The sequence below is a fragment of the Crocodylus siamensis genome, chromosome 4 (genome assembly GCF_052110815.1).
Source record: "Crocodylus siamensis isolate JL-2025a chromosome 4, ASM5211081v1, whole genome shotgun sequence".
Lineage (NCBI taxonomy): Eukaryota > Metazoa > Chordata > Crocodylia > Crocodylidae > Crocodylus > Crocodylus siamensis.
The window spans coordinates 247,468,588-247,482,450 of record NC_143398.1 but is presented as its reverse complement, the minus strand read 5'-3'; the positions used below and the strand labels follow the sequence as shown (position 1 = coordinate 247,482,450).

The following is a 13,863-nucleotide window of genomic DNA, read 5'->3' as shown; positions in this document are numbered from 1 at the left end:
GCCTGAAAAAGGGACAGGCAGCCCCCGCGGCCGAGAGCCAGGGGCCCCGTCTGCGTGGAGCCCGGGCCGTGGGCTCCGTCTGGGCGGCCGTCTCTGAGGTGCCGGGGGGGCGGGGGGCACCCTCGGGGTGCGGCGCAAGCCCATCCAAGGCACTGCTGACTCTGGGGGGTGCACAGGCAGGGCCTCGGGCCCTCCCGCGCCCCCTCCTGCATGAACTCCCCCGCCAACTCGTGCGCCAGGCCCAGGAGGGCACCTGTTTGTACGGCCTGGTCGCGCGGCTCCCTGGGGGGTGGGCCAAGTAGGACCGGGGGGGGGCATGGCCCTCCTCGGTGCACTTACCCGCTCCCAGCTGGCTAGGTCCCTCCCTCCATGGGCCCCTGCTTGCCTGCCACCAGGCCGGGGCTCGTCGGGGGTCCCGGGGTCGCTGCTGGGGCCCTGGGCGCACGGGGCGCAGTGGGCTTACGCCCGTGCATCTCGCACTGAGCCGGGATGCTAATCGGTGTGTGCATGTGCGTACGTGTGTTTGCCTGACTGGGTGGGGGGAGGAGCCCGGCCCCATTGACCCTGAGCCCTGCAAGATGGCTCCACTGCGGGGGGCCGTGCAGAAGGGAGAGATACAGCGCCGTACAGAAACGCAAGTGCCACGAGCAGCGCATCGATAGAATGACACGGACCCCCAGAAACGTGCCCCTCATAGATGCGCGCACCCCAGAGTGACGGGCAACTCTGGTAACAGGGTGGGGGCACTGGCTTTGGTGGGTGCAAGTCAGTGCCTGGGGCTGGGCCCGGTCCAGCCAGGGTAAGTACTGGGCACGGTCACCGCCGTACCCGGATGCCCCCGGCCGTGAGCACACGGCGCCTCGCTGCGGCTGGGCCCTGCCGGCCGTGCCCGGGCGTTCCCGGTGCCCGGGGGTTCCCACGGGTTTCCTGGGAGCTTTCGCTTTCTGATTCCTGGAAGAGCAATTAAGTCTTGGGCCCAGTCGGGGGGGGGGAAGGGCCCGTGAGTGGTGTGCGGGGCGCCCAGGGCACCCATAGCCGCAGGTGCTGGGGGGTGGGGGGCTGCCGGGCAGGGGCTCGCTGGGGGGACACGATGCCCAGCCGGGGTGGGGGGGCGCTTGTCTGCACCGTGTTATCACAGCTTCACCCTTCAAACACTGTTCCCCTTCGCTGGAAATGGGACACTTCCTTTTGCTGGAAGTAGTTCGCTATACGAGCTTCTGCGCATAATGAAGACGTGTTTGCACCTCACGAGCCTCTCAGCAAGATGCTCCGCTGCCAGCCTTCGGCAGCGCTTTCCATTGCAGCCCTTCAGCGGCTCTGCCTCCACGGCACCACAACGCTCCTGGCTTTAGCAAGGCCAGGCATAAACTCTGACTGGGTCAGATACGTCGGCTGGATAAAACTACCGCAGGGAGGCTGTGTGGTGGCTCGGTTCCTGCAAGTAAAGGGGACTATTTGACGTCCTCACAATGTCACGGTGTAGCCCACCAGTCTCTATGGGTCGCCTGCGGATGGCGGCCGGTGGGGAACGTGCACCCCTCACCCCCCGTCGGTCCAACTAAAAACAGTCTGGATAAGGGTAGCTTGTTGTTGCCCGGCGCTCGATGTCTTCCTGGCGGTTTTCTAAAAGGCTAAAAGCTTAAAAGCGTAAAAAAGCTAAAAGCCTAACACCGCCACGGGGCCGCCACTGGGTGGGGTGACCAGTGCTTTAAAAACACTAATAAATTACGGGGGACAACCAAAGAGAAAACAGGGTGTGCTCGTGCGGGTCACAGGTCCCAAACGAGCGCTCCCCCGGGGACACCGAGCAGACACCCCGGGCTGCGCCCACCGGCTCGGGGGCCGAGGGAGCTCGCCGGCGGCTCTCCCAGCGGTGCTCCCCCGGAGACGCGCGCGAAGGACTCCGAGGAAAACCGCCCCGAGGTCTCCGGGAGCCCTCCCGGCCAGAGCCTCCTGCCTGGGCCGTAAGTGAAGGGGAGCGGTCCTGGCTCGATGGCGGCGGGCCATGCAGCGCCCCAGGGCGGGGGCCAGGCCTGGGCCAGGGGCCGTTCAAGACGCCTGCTCACGCTCAGGCCTCCGGACAAGTCTGCACGTGACGTGACCCTGGGACCCGCCGGAAGACGGGCGTCGTCGTCGCAGGGATCTCGATAGACAGGAAAGCTGAGCTGGACCCGCAGGATGCTGGTGCGCAGACACGTGAGCCGAGACCCGGGGCAGGCCCCCCGAACGTACAACGCAGGCTGGGCAAGGGCCACGCTGCTGAGCAGGGCTCAGGGTTTGGGCCCACAGCCACTCCACGACTCTGCATTTGCTTTCTCGTTTGAAAAAAGGCATCACCTTGCTATTTGGGGCTGCAGCCAGAGGCACGTAAGATGTACAATGGGTCAGCAAGGCTTTTGGGCTGAGTCCCCAAGAGCCCCCGGGGACCTGGACTTGGAAGGCGCTGGCGTCCCAGAGGTGGACCGTGGGGGAGCCCGGAAGGGCCGGTTGCTGGCCGTGGCAGTGCAGCCCTGGCCTCTTCCCCGCCGGGCTCCCCGCCGCGCACGTGCAGCTGCCGCCGGGGATGAGCCAGGCAGGCTCCGGACCCCGGCGCAGCCGCTCACACCTCGCAGCTGCCTGCTGCGAGCAGCCGGGCCCTGGGCAGGCCCCTGCGACCTGCCGTGCAGCTGGGCTGCAGCACCGGGCACACGTCTGGGTGCTACGTTTGAGGATGGCGGTGGTGCCCTTGAGACCAGCAGGGTTGCGTGACAAACGTGAGCCCAAAGAGGTGAGGGCAAGTAAACCGGGCATGTTCTGCCTGGAGACCACGAGAGAAATCGGAGATGACGCCTATTGCTGGAAGCAGCAGCAGTTCCTCATTGCTGCAGGGCTTGGCCCACGGGCACCTCGCCCAGTGCCCGAGCGGCGCAGTCCAGCGCTGGTGCAGGGCTGGGCCCAGCCATGCAGGTGTGGTGCGGTTGCAGCCACGCGGCCTCTGCGCCCTGCTAAGCTTCACCCTCATGCAGCTCCTTGGCCCACAGCCGCGCACAAAGGGACAGTGCGCCCGTGGCTCTGCTCCCCCTGGGCCACGTGCCCCTCTTGCTTTGCTGTCCTGCACCAGAGCCTGGGGCTGGGCGGGACAGGAGGGCAGTGCCAGCGTGGCCTCTGGTCGTCAGGCCACCCCGCTCCGTGCCACGGGGGCCCAGGCCCTTCCCCAAGACCCCGCCCCCGCCCCCAGCCCACCCCGCAGGAGCCCACGCCGCGCCGGCCTGGTTCTGCTTGTGCCTCTTTATTCAGAGCTGTTGTACAGTTATAAAACGGCGCCTCGCGGGGCTCACGCTGGCCAGAGACATGGGGGCGCTCAGACCCTCCCCGGGCAGCTCTCGTGGAAGCCTGCACCCAGGCTGGGTGGCTGGGCCACGGACACGGCTCTCGGCCGGATCCTGTCTGCCCAGGCCGGGCGGGGTGGGAGGATCACATGTGCAGGGCCAGGGCTATGCGGGAGCACGTGAGCCTGGCAGGGGCAGCCGGGAGCCGGTCCCGGGCCCCGGGGGCTTGCCTCAGCCGATGCACGGGTGGGCGCTCCCCGCGGCTCTTCCAGGGCCACGCCCTGGCTTGGAGCAGGTGCTTGTGGGGCTTCGGGCGCTGCAGCTGGGGTTAGGGGTGTTAGGGGCCTCACTCTGGGAACAGCCCACGCTAGGGTTTGGGGCTGCTCCAGCCAGGCCGCCTCAGGGCTCCGCAGGGCACAGACAGCCGCTGGCTGGGGAACGCGCTCCCCCTCACTGTCCCTGACCCCGTGGGTCCAGGCAATGCCTGGCAAGCCCCGCTGCGCAGCTTGGCATGGATGCACATCCTGGGGGCAAGGGCACGCGAAAGCTGCCCCCTTCCCTGCCTGCAGTAACAGAAAGGGGCAGAGCGCAGCCCTGCAACCCTCAGGGCTGCCCTGAGCTCAGGTCTGCGCGGTGCCCTGGAGCCGCCCCATCCCCACGACCTGCCAGTGCCGCATCAGGCTGGCAAAGAACAGCCTTGGGGTTTGGCCAACACTGCCCACCTGCTGTCCCCAGACCAAGCCTGAGTGTCCCCTTAAGCCACCCCCGGAGCCCCAGGCTCCCTGCTGCACCACACCACACAACCCAGTGCACCCCTGCCCCGGAGCTTGGCCACGAACTGGGGCTGCTGGCGACTATGTACAAATATACAGCGTGTGGGCTCAGCCGGTGCCCTTGCCGGGGGGGGGACTGCATGTGTGGCGGGGGTGGGAGGGATGTGGCTGTGTGTGTACACATGTGCAAGGGCCGTGTGCTGTGGGTGAGGCTGGCACTGGTGCTGGGTGGAGACCCCGGGAGGGTTGCGCCCATGTGCTGTGTTGGCTCTAACCTGGCCAGCTGGCGGGAATGGCTCGGCGCATCTTCCCGTGCCCCGGGGGAGCCGTGGGAAGGGGGCTACTGGTGGGTATGCTGCTGGGCAGGGTCAGCATATCGGCACTGGACAGGGTGAGGGGTGCAGCGATGGCACAGCGGGGTGTGGGGCGGGGGTCGGGGTCACAGTGTCAGTGCTGCACAGCTGCATGCAGGGGGCCTGGGGGCTGGCGGGGTCACAGTGTAGGTGCTGCACAGGGCTGGGAGCTGTGAGGGCTGCAGACAGGGTGACCAGGCCCAGGGGCCACTGAGGCGCAGGACGGGCTGTGGCCTCGCAGGAGCCACGGGGTTGCCACGCAGGGGCTCTTCCCAGGGTCAGGCTGCATCTCTCCCTGCCGAGGTCGCAGTGAACTCCTCCGTGGCAGTGGGGTGCTGCCTGGGGGGCAATGCCCATCCAGCCTGGGGCTGCAGGGCAGGGGGCACCCCCAAAAGGCCAACCCGCCATTCATGTAACAAATCTACTGCCTCCCCCATCTGCATTGCTCCCCTGGCCTGCAGCCAGCGGCTCTGCCCCTGGGCCCTGGTCTCAGCGCCAGGCTGGCCCCTCACTCTGCCCCACTGCGATGGTCTGTCCGCCTGCGCTGCACTGTGTGCTTGGAGATGGGGCTGGCCCCGGCTGCCGGTGCAGGGATGGGCGGGAGGAGTCCCCGGAAGGGGCCTCAGCGGCGTCTCTGGGCAGCGCAGGACGCTGGTGGGGTCAGGGCCGCGCCGGCCTGGACGGGAGCGGGGCAGCCTCATGCCTGTGGAGCTGGGCGTGGGTCTGGGCAGTGCGGCCCAGCCTAGCAGGCAAAGTCCTCGAAGACACCCTGGTGGGAGTAGTGGTGGCGGTGGTGGTGGTTGGGCAGGATCCCAGCGGTGTAGGCGCCTTCCACGTGCCGGCCCAGCGTCTCGCAGGGGCTCTGAAAGGGAGGAGTTGCTGGGGCGCAGTTGCTGCCCGGACCTCCTGCCCCAGGGAGGTGGCTCTGCACGTCCTCTGCCCACCCGCAGGGCCCAGAGCGGGCTGGGAGGCAAGGGGTGCTGAGCTGCGCTGCCCCATGCTCCCAGCAGCCCTCACACACGGCCCATCCTGCTATGCTGGGTGGCCGCCCCGCCCAGCATGGCTCCAACACTCGGCAGTGCCAGGCCCTGCGCCCAGGGCTGCCGGCGCCCGTACCTGGTCCTTGAGCTCCTCGAGGCCCAGGGTGGCTATGCTGCCCGACGGCTTCTTCAGGGGCGGCTTGGAGCGGCGCAGGGCGCGGTTCACCCTGTCCCGGATCACCTGGGCGTGGGAGACAGGGAGACATGGCTGCGGCCCTGCACACATGGGCATGGGAGCGCAGGCAGGCGAGCAGCCCCGCATGCAGCCTTGCATGGGGACACATGCATGCACTGAGGATCCCGGGGAGGGGTCTTGTAGGGTCCTCTGGGGTCCCCTCTTGCCCAGCCCAGCTCCGGACAGGCCCAGCCCCAGCCCCAGCCCCATCCCACCCCCGTTACCTGTCAGCGCCATGTTCTTGGGGAACCCTGACACAGGACACAGACTGTCTGACTCACAAAGAATCGCCCCCCTCCTCTACCTAAACAGAAACTGATTAAGATGCAGTGAGAGACGCACCTAAAACCCTCCAGATAAGGGTGACAAAAGTGCAACAACTGCCCTAGGTCTCATTTGCATCTGAGATGGGGCCAGATGACCATTCATTTACATGAGAGACGGAGAACAGACAGCCTGAAGCAGAGACTGCAGTGAATTCTGGGATCAGCGAAGCAGGGGAACACTGCACGATGGGGAATCTGTGCTCCAAATGCTGATCAACCCCCGCACCCAGCTCAGCACTTATCAGACAAGTTCTAATATGGATTTACAAAGAACTCCCCCCACCACAAGTGTTGTCATACTTTTCCCAGGACGAGGGGTGGAAGTCCTCTCCACAACAGGTTATGAACACTCCAATAATTGCCTTAAGTCTGTTAAAAGACTATAGCAAGATCTGGAAAAGTCATGCTAAGCTGAGGCTTGTTCACAGCAAGTAAAAATCCAAAACTCTGATGCTGCAATCTATTGTTTCTGAGGACACCAGGAGATACCCCATCAAGTGTATAATGTCAAGCTGGCTCCCAAGTAGGTGTTTCCTGAGTATCAATCAAGTTCCTGAGATGTTCCACCCAGATAACCCCTTGTCAATAGAGAGGACAATTTGATTTACACTACTGAGAACGCCTGAAAGAAGCTGAACTGGGGTATAAAAATCTGTAAAAGAAGCAGCAGTGTGTGCTGACACCACCTGCTTTCTTCTGGAGAGGCGGCAGGAGGCAGATCGTCTCCCTTCAAGGATCGTGCTGAGAACTTTGACCTGTCGGCTGTGCAGCCCGAGTGCCTTGGGCTGGTGAGATCCCAGCGCCCTCTCTCTTTTCTCTTCTCTCTCTCTAAGCACAGATTTCTGAACTTGAACTGTATTAGTTAAGCTTGAGCCAAGTTTCCCCAAATACTTAGTCACAGTATACCCTGGTTTCACTGTTTGTGTTTGTTTTTCCTTTGCATGTCTATTACTACCAGTGTCATTATATATTTCATCTACTTAGCAATAAATAACTTTTATAGTCAAACTGGTGGTAATTGGGTATATTTTGCCTTCTTTACTTCTCTTTTCCCCACTTCCCCACTCCACTGGGGGTGAGGGCTTGCAGAAGGGAGAGATACAGCTCCGTATAGAAACACCAGTAACGCAAGCAGCACCTTGATAGAATTAACAAGACCCTAGCCCTAATAAATGAGCACACCCCAAAGTAGCGGGCAAATCTGGTAACACCCCAGACCTGGCGTGATCTGACCTGATCTTAACACGCCCCAGCCCCATGTGCTGTGATGAGGCCCAGGGACACCAAGAGCCCCCAGCCTTGCTGCTGAGAGAGCCCAGGCCTAGGCCATGCCCCAGCTGCAGAGGGAGGCAAACCCCCCCAGGCTGAGCCAGACTGAGCAGGGGGCAAATCCCTGCTTGCCTTCAAGGCAGCGTGAGTAGGGGCAAGAGCCTGTGGCCAGGACCCTGCGGGTTTGAGGCCTGGCAGGAGCATTGGCACAGCCCCAGCACGGGATGCAGCCAGCAGCCAGCACCGCTGAGAAAGGGGAAACCCTCTGACCCTGCCAGCGACAGGAGCGGAAATTTCCCTCCTGGCCCCAGGCAGCAGCCAGCGAAGGCCGGGGCCTGGGACCAGCAGCCACCTCCGCTCCGCTCTGCAGCCTGGGGCTGCCATGAGTGCCACACGGCCCAGCCCCGTCATCCTTTCCTCTCCATGCGCTGAGCCCGGCGCCTTCAATCGTCCACCACCACTGGCTCAGCTCTGCTCTGGCCCTGCTGCGGTGCCCGGCCACAGACTCGTACAATCATAAAATCACAGACAACAAGTGTTGAAGGGACCTCAGGGGGTCACACTGAGTCCAACCCCCTGCTCCAAGCAGGACCAGCCCCAACTACAGCATCCCAGCCAAGGCTTTGTCTAGTTAGGTCTTCAACACCTCCAATGATTGAGACTGCACCACCTCTCTGGGGAGCCTGTGCCAGTGTTTTACTACCCGCTTAGTCAGAAAGTTTTTCTTAATATCCAACCTCAACTTCTCAATTTATCCACATCCTTTCTGTAGTGGGGGGTCCACAGCTGGACACGGGACTCCAGATGTGTCCTCCCCAGTGCTGAAGAGATGGAGGAATTACTGCCCTCGATCTGCTGGCAACGCTCCTACCAATGCAGCCCAGGGTGCCATTACCCTTCTAGGCACCAAGGACACTGCTGGCTCCTGTCCAGCTTTTTGTCCCATCCCCCCAGGTCCTTTTCTGCAGAACTGCTGCCCAGTCCGTCCCCCCCAGCCTGCCCCGGTGCAGGGGATCGCTCCCTCCTAAGTGCCAGACTTTGCACTTGTCCTTGTTGAACCTCAGGAGACTTCTTTTGGTCCAGTCCTCCAATGTGTTGAGGTCTCTCTGAATCCTAGTGGGCAGTGTACCCACTACTGCCCGCAGCTTGGTGTGATCTGCTTGCTTGACCAGTCTCATTTCCTTCTACGACCAGGTGACCTATCACCTGGACAAGGGAGAAGAGATTGATGTCGTATATCTTGACTTCAAAAAAGCTTTCGATCTGGTATCCCATGATCACCTCTTGATGAAACTGGCCAGTTGTGGCCTTGGCTCCACCACGATCCGGTGGCTGGGAAACTGGCTCCGTGGTCAGACCCAGAGGGTGGTGGTTGATGGAAGTCAATAGTCGTGGTGTCCTGTGACCAGTGGGGCCTCCCAAAGCTCTGTCCTTGGACCCATATTCATAGATTTCATAGATTTCATAGACATTAGGGCTGGAAGGGACCTCGGGAGATCATCGAGTCCAGCCCCCTGCCCAAAGGGCAGGAAGTCAGCTGGGGTCATAGGATCCCAGCAAGATAAGCATCCAATTTACTCTTGAAGGTGTTCAATGTAGGTGCTTGAACCACCTCCGCTGGCAGACTGCTCCAGACCTTGGGGGCTTGGACAGTAAAGAAATTCTTCCTTATGTCCAGCCTGAAACGGTCTTGCAGGAGTTTGTGACCGTTCGACCTCTCATCCCTTGGGGCGCTCTGGTGAACAGACGTTCCCCCAGATCCTGGTGGTCACCCCGAGAAACTTATAGGTGGCCATCAGATCCCCCCTGAGCCTGCGCTTTTCCAGGCTAAAGAGTCCCATGGCTCTCAGCCTGTCGGTGTAAGGTCTGTTTTCCTGACCTCTGATCATGCGCGTGGCTCTCCTCTGGACTCTCTCAAGCTTCTCCACATCCTTTTTGAATTGTGGAGCCCAAAACTGGACGCAGTACTCCAGCTGCGGCTTCACCAAGGCCGAGTACAAGGGGAGAATGACGTCCCGGGATTTGCTCGAGAAGCATCTATGGATGCATGCCAGCATTTTGGTCGCTTTACTAGCCGCAGCATCGCACTGGAGGCTCATGTTCATCTTGTGGTCAATGATGACCCCCAAGTCTTTTTCTTCTGTAGTGCTAACCAACGTAGCACTGCCGAGCCTATAAGTTCAACATCTTCATTAATGACATGGTCACTGGAGTCAGAAGCGGACTGGCCAAGTTCGCCGATGACACCAAACTCTGGGGCAAAGCATCCACGCCAGAAGACAGGCGGGTGATCCAGGCTGACCTGGACAAGCTCAGCAAATGGGCGGACGAGAACCTCATGGTGTTTAACACCGAAAAATGCAAGGTTCTCCACCTTGGGAGGAAAAACCTGCAGCACCCTTATAGGCTCGGCAGTGCTACGTTGGATAGCACTACAGAAGAAAGAGACTTGGGGGTCATCACTGACCACAAGATGAACATGAGCCTGCAATGCGATGCTGCGGCTAGTAAAGCGACCAAAATGCTGGCGTGCATCCATAGATGCTTCTCGAGCAAATCCCGGGACGTCATTCTCCCCTTGTACTCGGCCTTGGTGAGGCCGCAGCTGGAGTACTGCGTCCAGTTTTGGGCTCCACAATTCAAAAAGGATGTGGAGAAGCTTGAGAGAGTCCAGAGGAGAGCCACGCGCAGGATCAGAGGTCAGGAAAACAGACCTTACACCGACAGGGTGAGAGCCATGGGGGTCTTTACCCTGGAAAAGCGCAGGCTCAGGGGGGATCTGATGGCCACCTATAAGTTTATCAGGGGTGACCACCAGGATCTGGGGGAACGTCTGTTCACCAGAGCGCCCCAAGGGATGAGAGGTCGAACGGTCACAAACTCCTGCAAGACCGTTTCAGGCTGGACATAAGGAAGAATTTCTTTACTGTCCGAGCCCCCAAGGTCTGGAGCAGTCTGCCAGCGGAGGTGGTTCAAGCACCTACATTGAACACCTTCAAGAGTAAATTGGATGCTTATCTTGCTGGGATCCTATGACCCCAGCTGACTTCCTGCCCTTCAAGCTGGGGCTGGACTCGATCTTCTGAGGTCCCTTCCAGCCTGAATGTCTATGAAATCTGTGAAATCTATGAAAGTTGCTGCAGGTGCATCCATCCCATCTCCCAGGTCATTGATGAAGATACTGAACAAAGCTGGCCTCAGGACTGACCCCTGCGCACTGCGCTTGACACCAGCTGCAACTAGACATCAAGCCATTGATCACGACTCTCTGAGCCTGATGCTCCAGCCAGTTTTCTATCCACTTTACAGTCAATTCATCCAGCCCGTACTTCCTTAGCTTGGCTGCGAGAATGCAGTAGCAGACCATCTCAAAAGCCTTGCTAAAATCAAGGTCCACCTCGTCAACCGGTTTCCCCGCATCCACAGAGCCAGTCACCCCGTCAGAGAAGGCAATCAGGTTGGTCAGGCATGACTTGCCCCTGGTGAACCCATGCAGACTGTTCCTGATCACCATTTTCTCCTCCAAGTCTGTCCACGTCTTTTTTAAAGTGCAAGGCCAAAAACTGGGCGCAGGGCTCCAGGGGAGGCCTCCCCCGTGCTGCAGAGCAGGAGAGTCACCGCCCTGCGTCTGCAAGTGCCACGGCCATGCATACGGCCCTGGAGGCTGCCGACTTTCGTCCCAAGCAGAGCGCGCTGCCGGCTCCTGTTCAGCTCTTGGTCCACCCCGGCCCCTTTCTGTGGTGCTGTCGCCTGGCCGGTCCCCACCCAGCCTGCCTCTGCATGCCCGTCTCCCGACCCCACACAGGACTCTGCTCTTGTCTTTGGTGAAGCTCCTCTGGTTGCTGCTGGACCATTTCCAGCTTATCCAGGTCACTCTGGATCCCAGCCCTGCCCTCAGGTTTCTGCACCTCTGCCAGCTGGGTGTTATCCTCTAATGCACCGGGCATGCCCTTGCTCCCAGTCTCCAGTCATTAACGCAGGCATTAAACAACACCAACTGCTGGACAGACCCAGGGAGCCCCGCTGGACACACGGAGCCATTGGTAAGGACCCCGTGAGCACAATGGTCCAGCCTGTCCTGTATCCATCCACAGGACTTCCACCTCGTCTGTGTTTCTCTGTCTCATTAATGATAATGTCATGGCCTTGCTGAAGTCAAGGTCTGTCACATCCACTGCTCTCCCCATCCACGGAGCTGCTCCTCTCATCACAGAAGGAAGCAGGTCGGCCAGGCGAGACTTGCTCTCGGTGACTCGGTGCTGGCTGTTCCTGGCCACCTCATTCTCGTCTCACTGCTTCCCAATGGACTCCTTCAGCCGCGGCTCTGTGATCTCGCCAGCTGTCGAGGTCAGGCCGCTTGATCTGTAGTTCCTTGCAACCTCCTTCTTCCCTTTCTTAGACACAGGAACAATGTTTGCCCTTGTCCCATTGCCCGGGACCTCCACAAGCTCTCAGAGGAAAGCCGGTGGTTCCAACATGACCTCAGTCCTGCCGACACGAAAGCATCTGGCTTCCCTAAGTAATTCCTAACCTGCTCGAGGCCGTTTCTCTCTGTTCCTATCTGTGCTGCCAGCTGTGCCCATCGGCCGGGGGCGTCTCTGTAAAGACCGAAGTGACAAAGGCACTAAATGTTCAGCCTCCCCTGCATGGTCTGGGGCCCAGTCACCTTCTTCCACACCCTGCGAGGGACCAAGGGTTGCTCTGCTCTTCCTCTCGACATACTTGCGCAGTCCCCATTGTTGTCTCTTGCAGCCATTGCCAGCTGCACCTCCACAACTCGACCTCCCTGCGTGCCCCTGCGGTGCCCCCATCCTCTCCCCTAGCACCACGCTCCCCCTCGCTGCAGCCTCCATTCTGCGTTCTGGCTCCCCAAGGAGATCGCCAGCAGCCAGGCCAGTCTCCTGTGGCACTGCCCATCGCCCTGCCTGCCGGCCCCGAGTCTGCTGATGTGCTGTGATACTGTTGTGTTGTCGGCACCCGGCACCTTCCCCATCCCATCCTCAGCCTGCTCCTGCCTGTGCAAGAGCAGCAGGATGAGAACAGCTCCTCCCTCGCTGGCTTCTCCCCCACTGGTACCCACACATCACCCCCAGCTGATGCCAGACCTTGCTGGACGGTCTGGGCCCTGCTGTCTCCCGATGACCCTCCAGACCGGGGCCTCGTCCTCTCCTGCTCCTGGTGTGCAGCCTGCAGCAGCTGCCCACCATGAGGTCCCAGCTGCTCCCCCTCCAACCCTCACCCGGCTCTCCCAGCCTCTCCTCCACCCCGTGCTGCACCTCCGAGCACGCGGACATCGCTGCTAGAGAAGGGACAGTGCCTCCACTCCTTCCCGAGCAAGCTAGACCCATCCAGGGGTGTCTTCCCATCGTGTGAACTGCCCCCTCGTCTCTGTCGTCCCAATGGCATTGTCATCCTCTGCTTGTTGAGGACCCCCTGGCTGGACAGCGGGTTCAGGGCAGCAGCCGGGCAGGGGGGACGCTGAGCCTGCACTCATCTCCCTTATCACAGCATCTTCGAAAGATCCTGCGCCACCCTGGGGGCCTCAGCAGCCCGCTGAGATTCGCTGATCTCGATCACACCTGGCCAAGCTCTGCACCATTATCCAGCCTCTCCTTGGACCCTCCTGGGCTGCAGAGTCCCTCCAGCCCCGGTGTCTCCCCTGCAGCTGCCTGCTTGGGCAGCGCAGACGTGTCTCCCCAGATCCAAACTCAACCTGCCTGGCTGCAGTTTCCAGCTATGGGCCGCATCCTGCTCCCAGCAGCAGGAGAGAAGTTGCTCTCCCTCTTCCCTGAGGAGCTCCCAGGTACCAGTCAGCTGCTCCCACGTCCCCCCTGCAGCCCTTTCCCCCCAGCAGAATATGCCTGGCTTCCTCGGCCTCTCCCTGCAGGACTTGCCCCTGACCCCCCTGTTGCTGCCTCTGCCCCCTCCAGCTTCTCCACGGGCTTCTTACAGTGCAGAGCCTGGAGCTGCCCCCACTGCTCCAGACAGGGCCTGGCCAGTGCCAAGCAGAGAGCATGCCCATGCTGACACAGGCACACATGTATTCACACATGCACACGCATACCTACACTCACACATGGACAGGTGTGTTTATGCATGCTCATGAGCACTCACAGGGCAGCAGCCAGCCCTCCCCTGCGCCCGTGCAGAGCAGAAGCTCACCCAGAGGAGGGGAAGCAGAGGCTGTGATGGAGCCTTGCTGTAGCCCCAGCCCCAGCCCCAGCTCCCTGGATGCCCAGAGCAGCGCTGCTCACCCAGGCCCTGCCCCAGGGCCCCATGCTCAGCACTGCTTGTGGCTCTGCCCAGGGCGCTGCCGAGCCAATACTCACCTCGTACACGTAGTCCAGGATCTCCAGGACAGTGAGGATGCTGGCACCAATGAACAGCCCCATCTGCCCCCCAATGTCACCTGCAGGAGGGGGCACCAGTTATGGGCAGCATCAGAGCCAGACCGGACCTGTCCTCTGCACACAGGAGCCAGGACAGACCCCAGAGCTTGGGGAAGAGCAGGACAGGACGGGGGGCAAGGGTCCCTGGCATATCCACATCTCAGGAAGGCTCAAGGGCTGCCCCCTCCTTCCCCAGGGTCAGGGCGAGAGCGGGGTTGGTCTCACCCACC

General features: G+C 61.2%; 1 protein-coding gene across 2 annotated transcripts in view; it reads right to left on the bottom strand.

Annotated features, from left to right (window-relative positions):
- Positions 1-3,252: 3,252 nt before the first annotated feature.
- The window catches only part of ASIC4 (acid sensing ion channel subunit family member 4), a 79,287-nt gene continuing 68,676 nt past the window's right edge, over positions 3,253-13,863 (bottom strand). For both annotated transcript variants that reach the window (XM_090046222.1, XM_090046223.1), the window contains exons 8-10: positions 13,574-13,653; positions 5,551-5,655; positions 3,253-5,296 (exon numbers count right to left, since the gene is read on the bottom strand). In XM_090046222.1, coding sequence (XP_089902348.1) covers positions 5,177-5,296; positions 5,551-5,655; positions 13,574-13,653 — 305 coding nt within the window. In that variant the 3' untranslated portion in view covers positions 3,253-5,176. The remainder of the gene's footprint in view (positions 5,297-5,550; positions 5,656-13,573; positions 13,654-13,863) is intronic.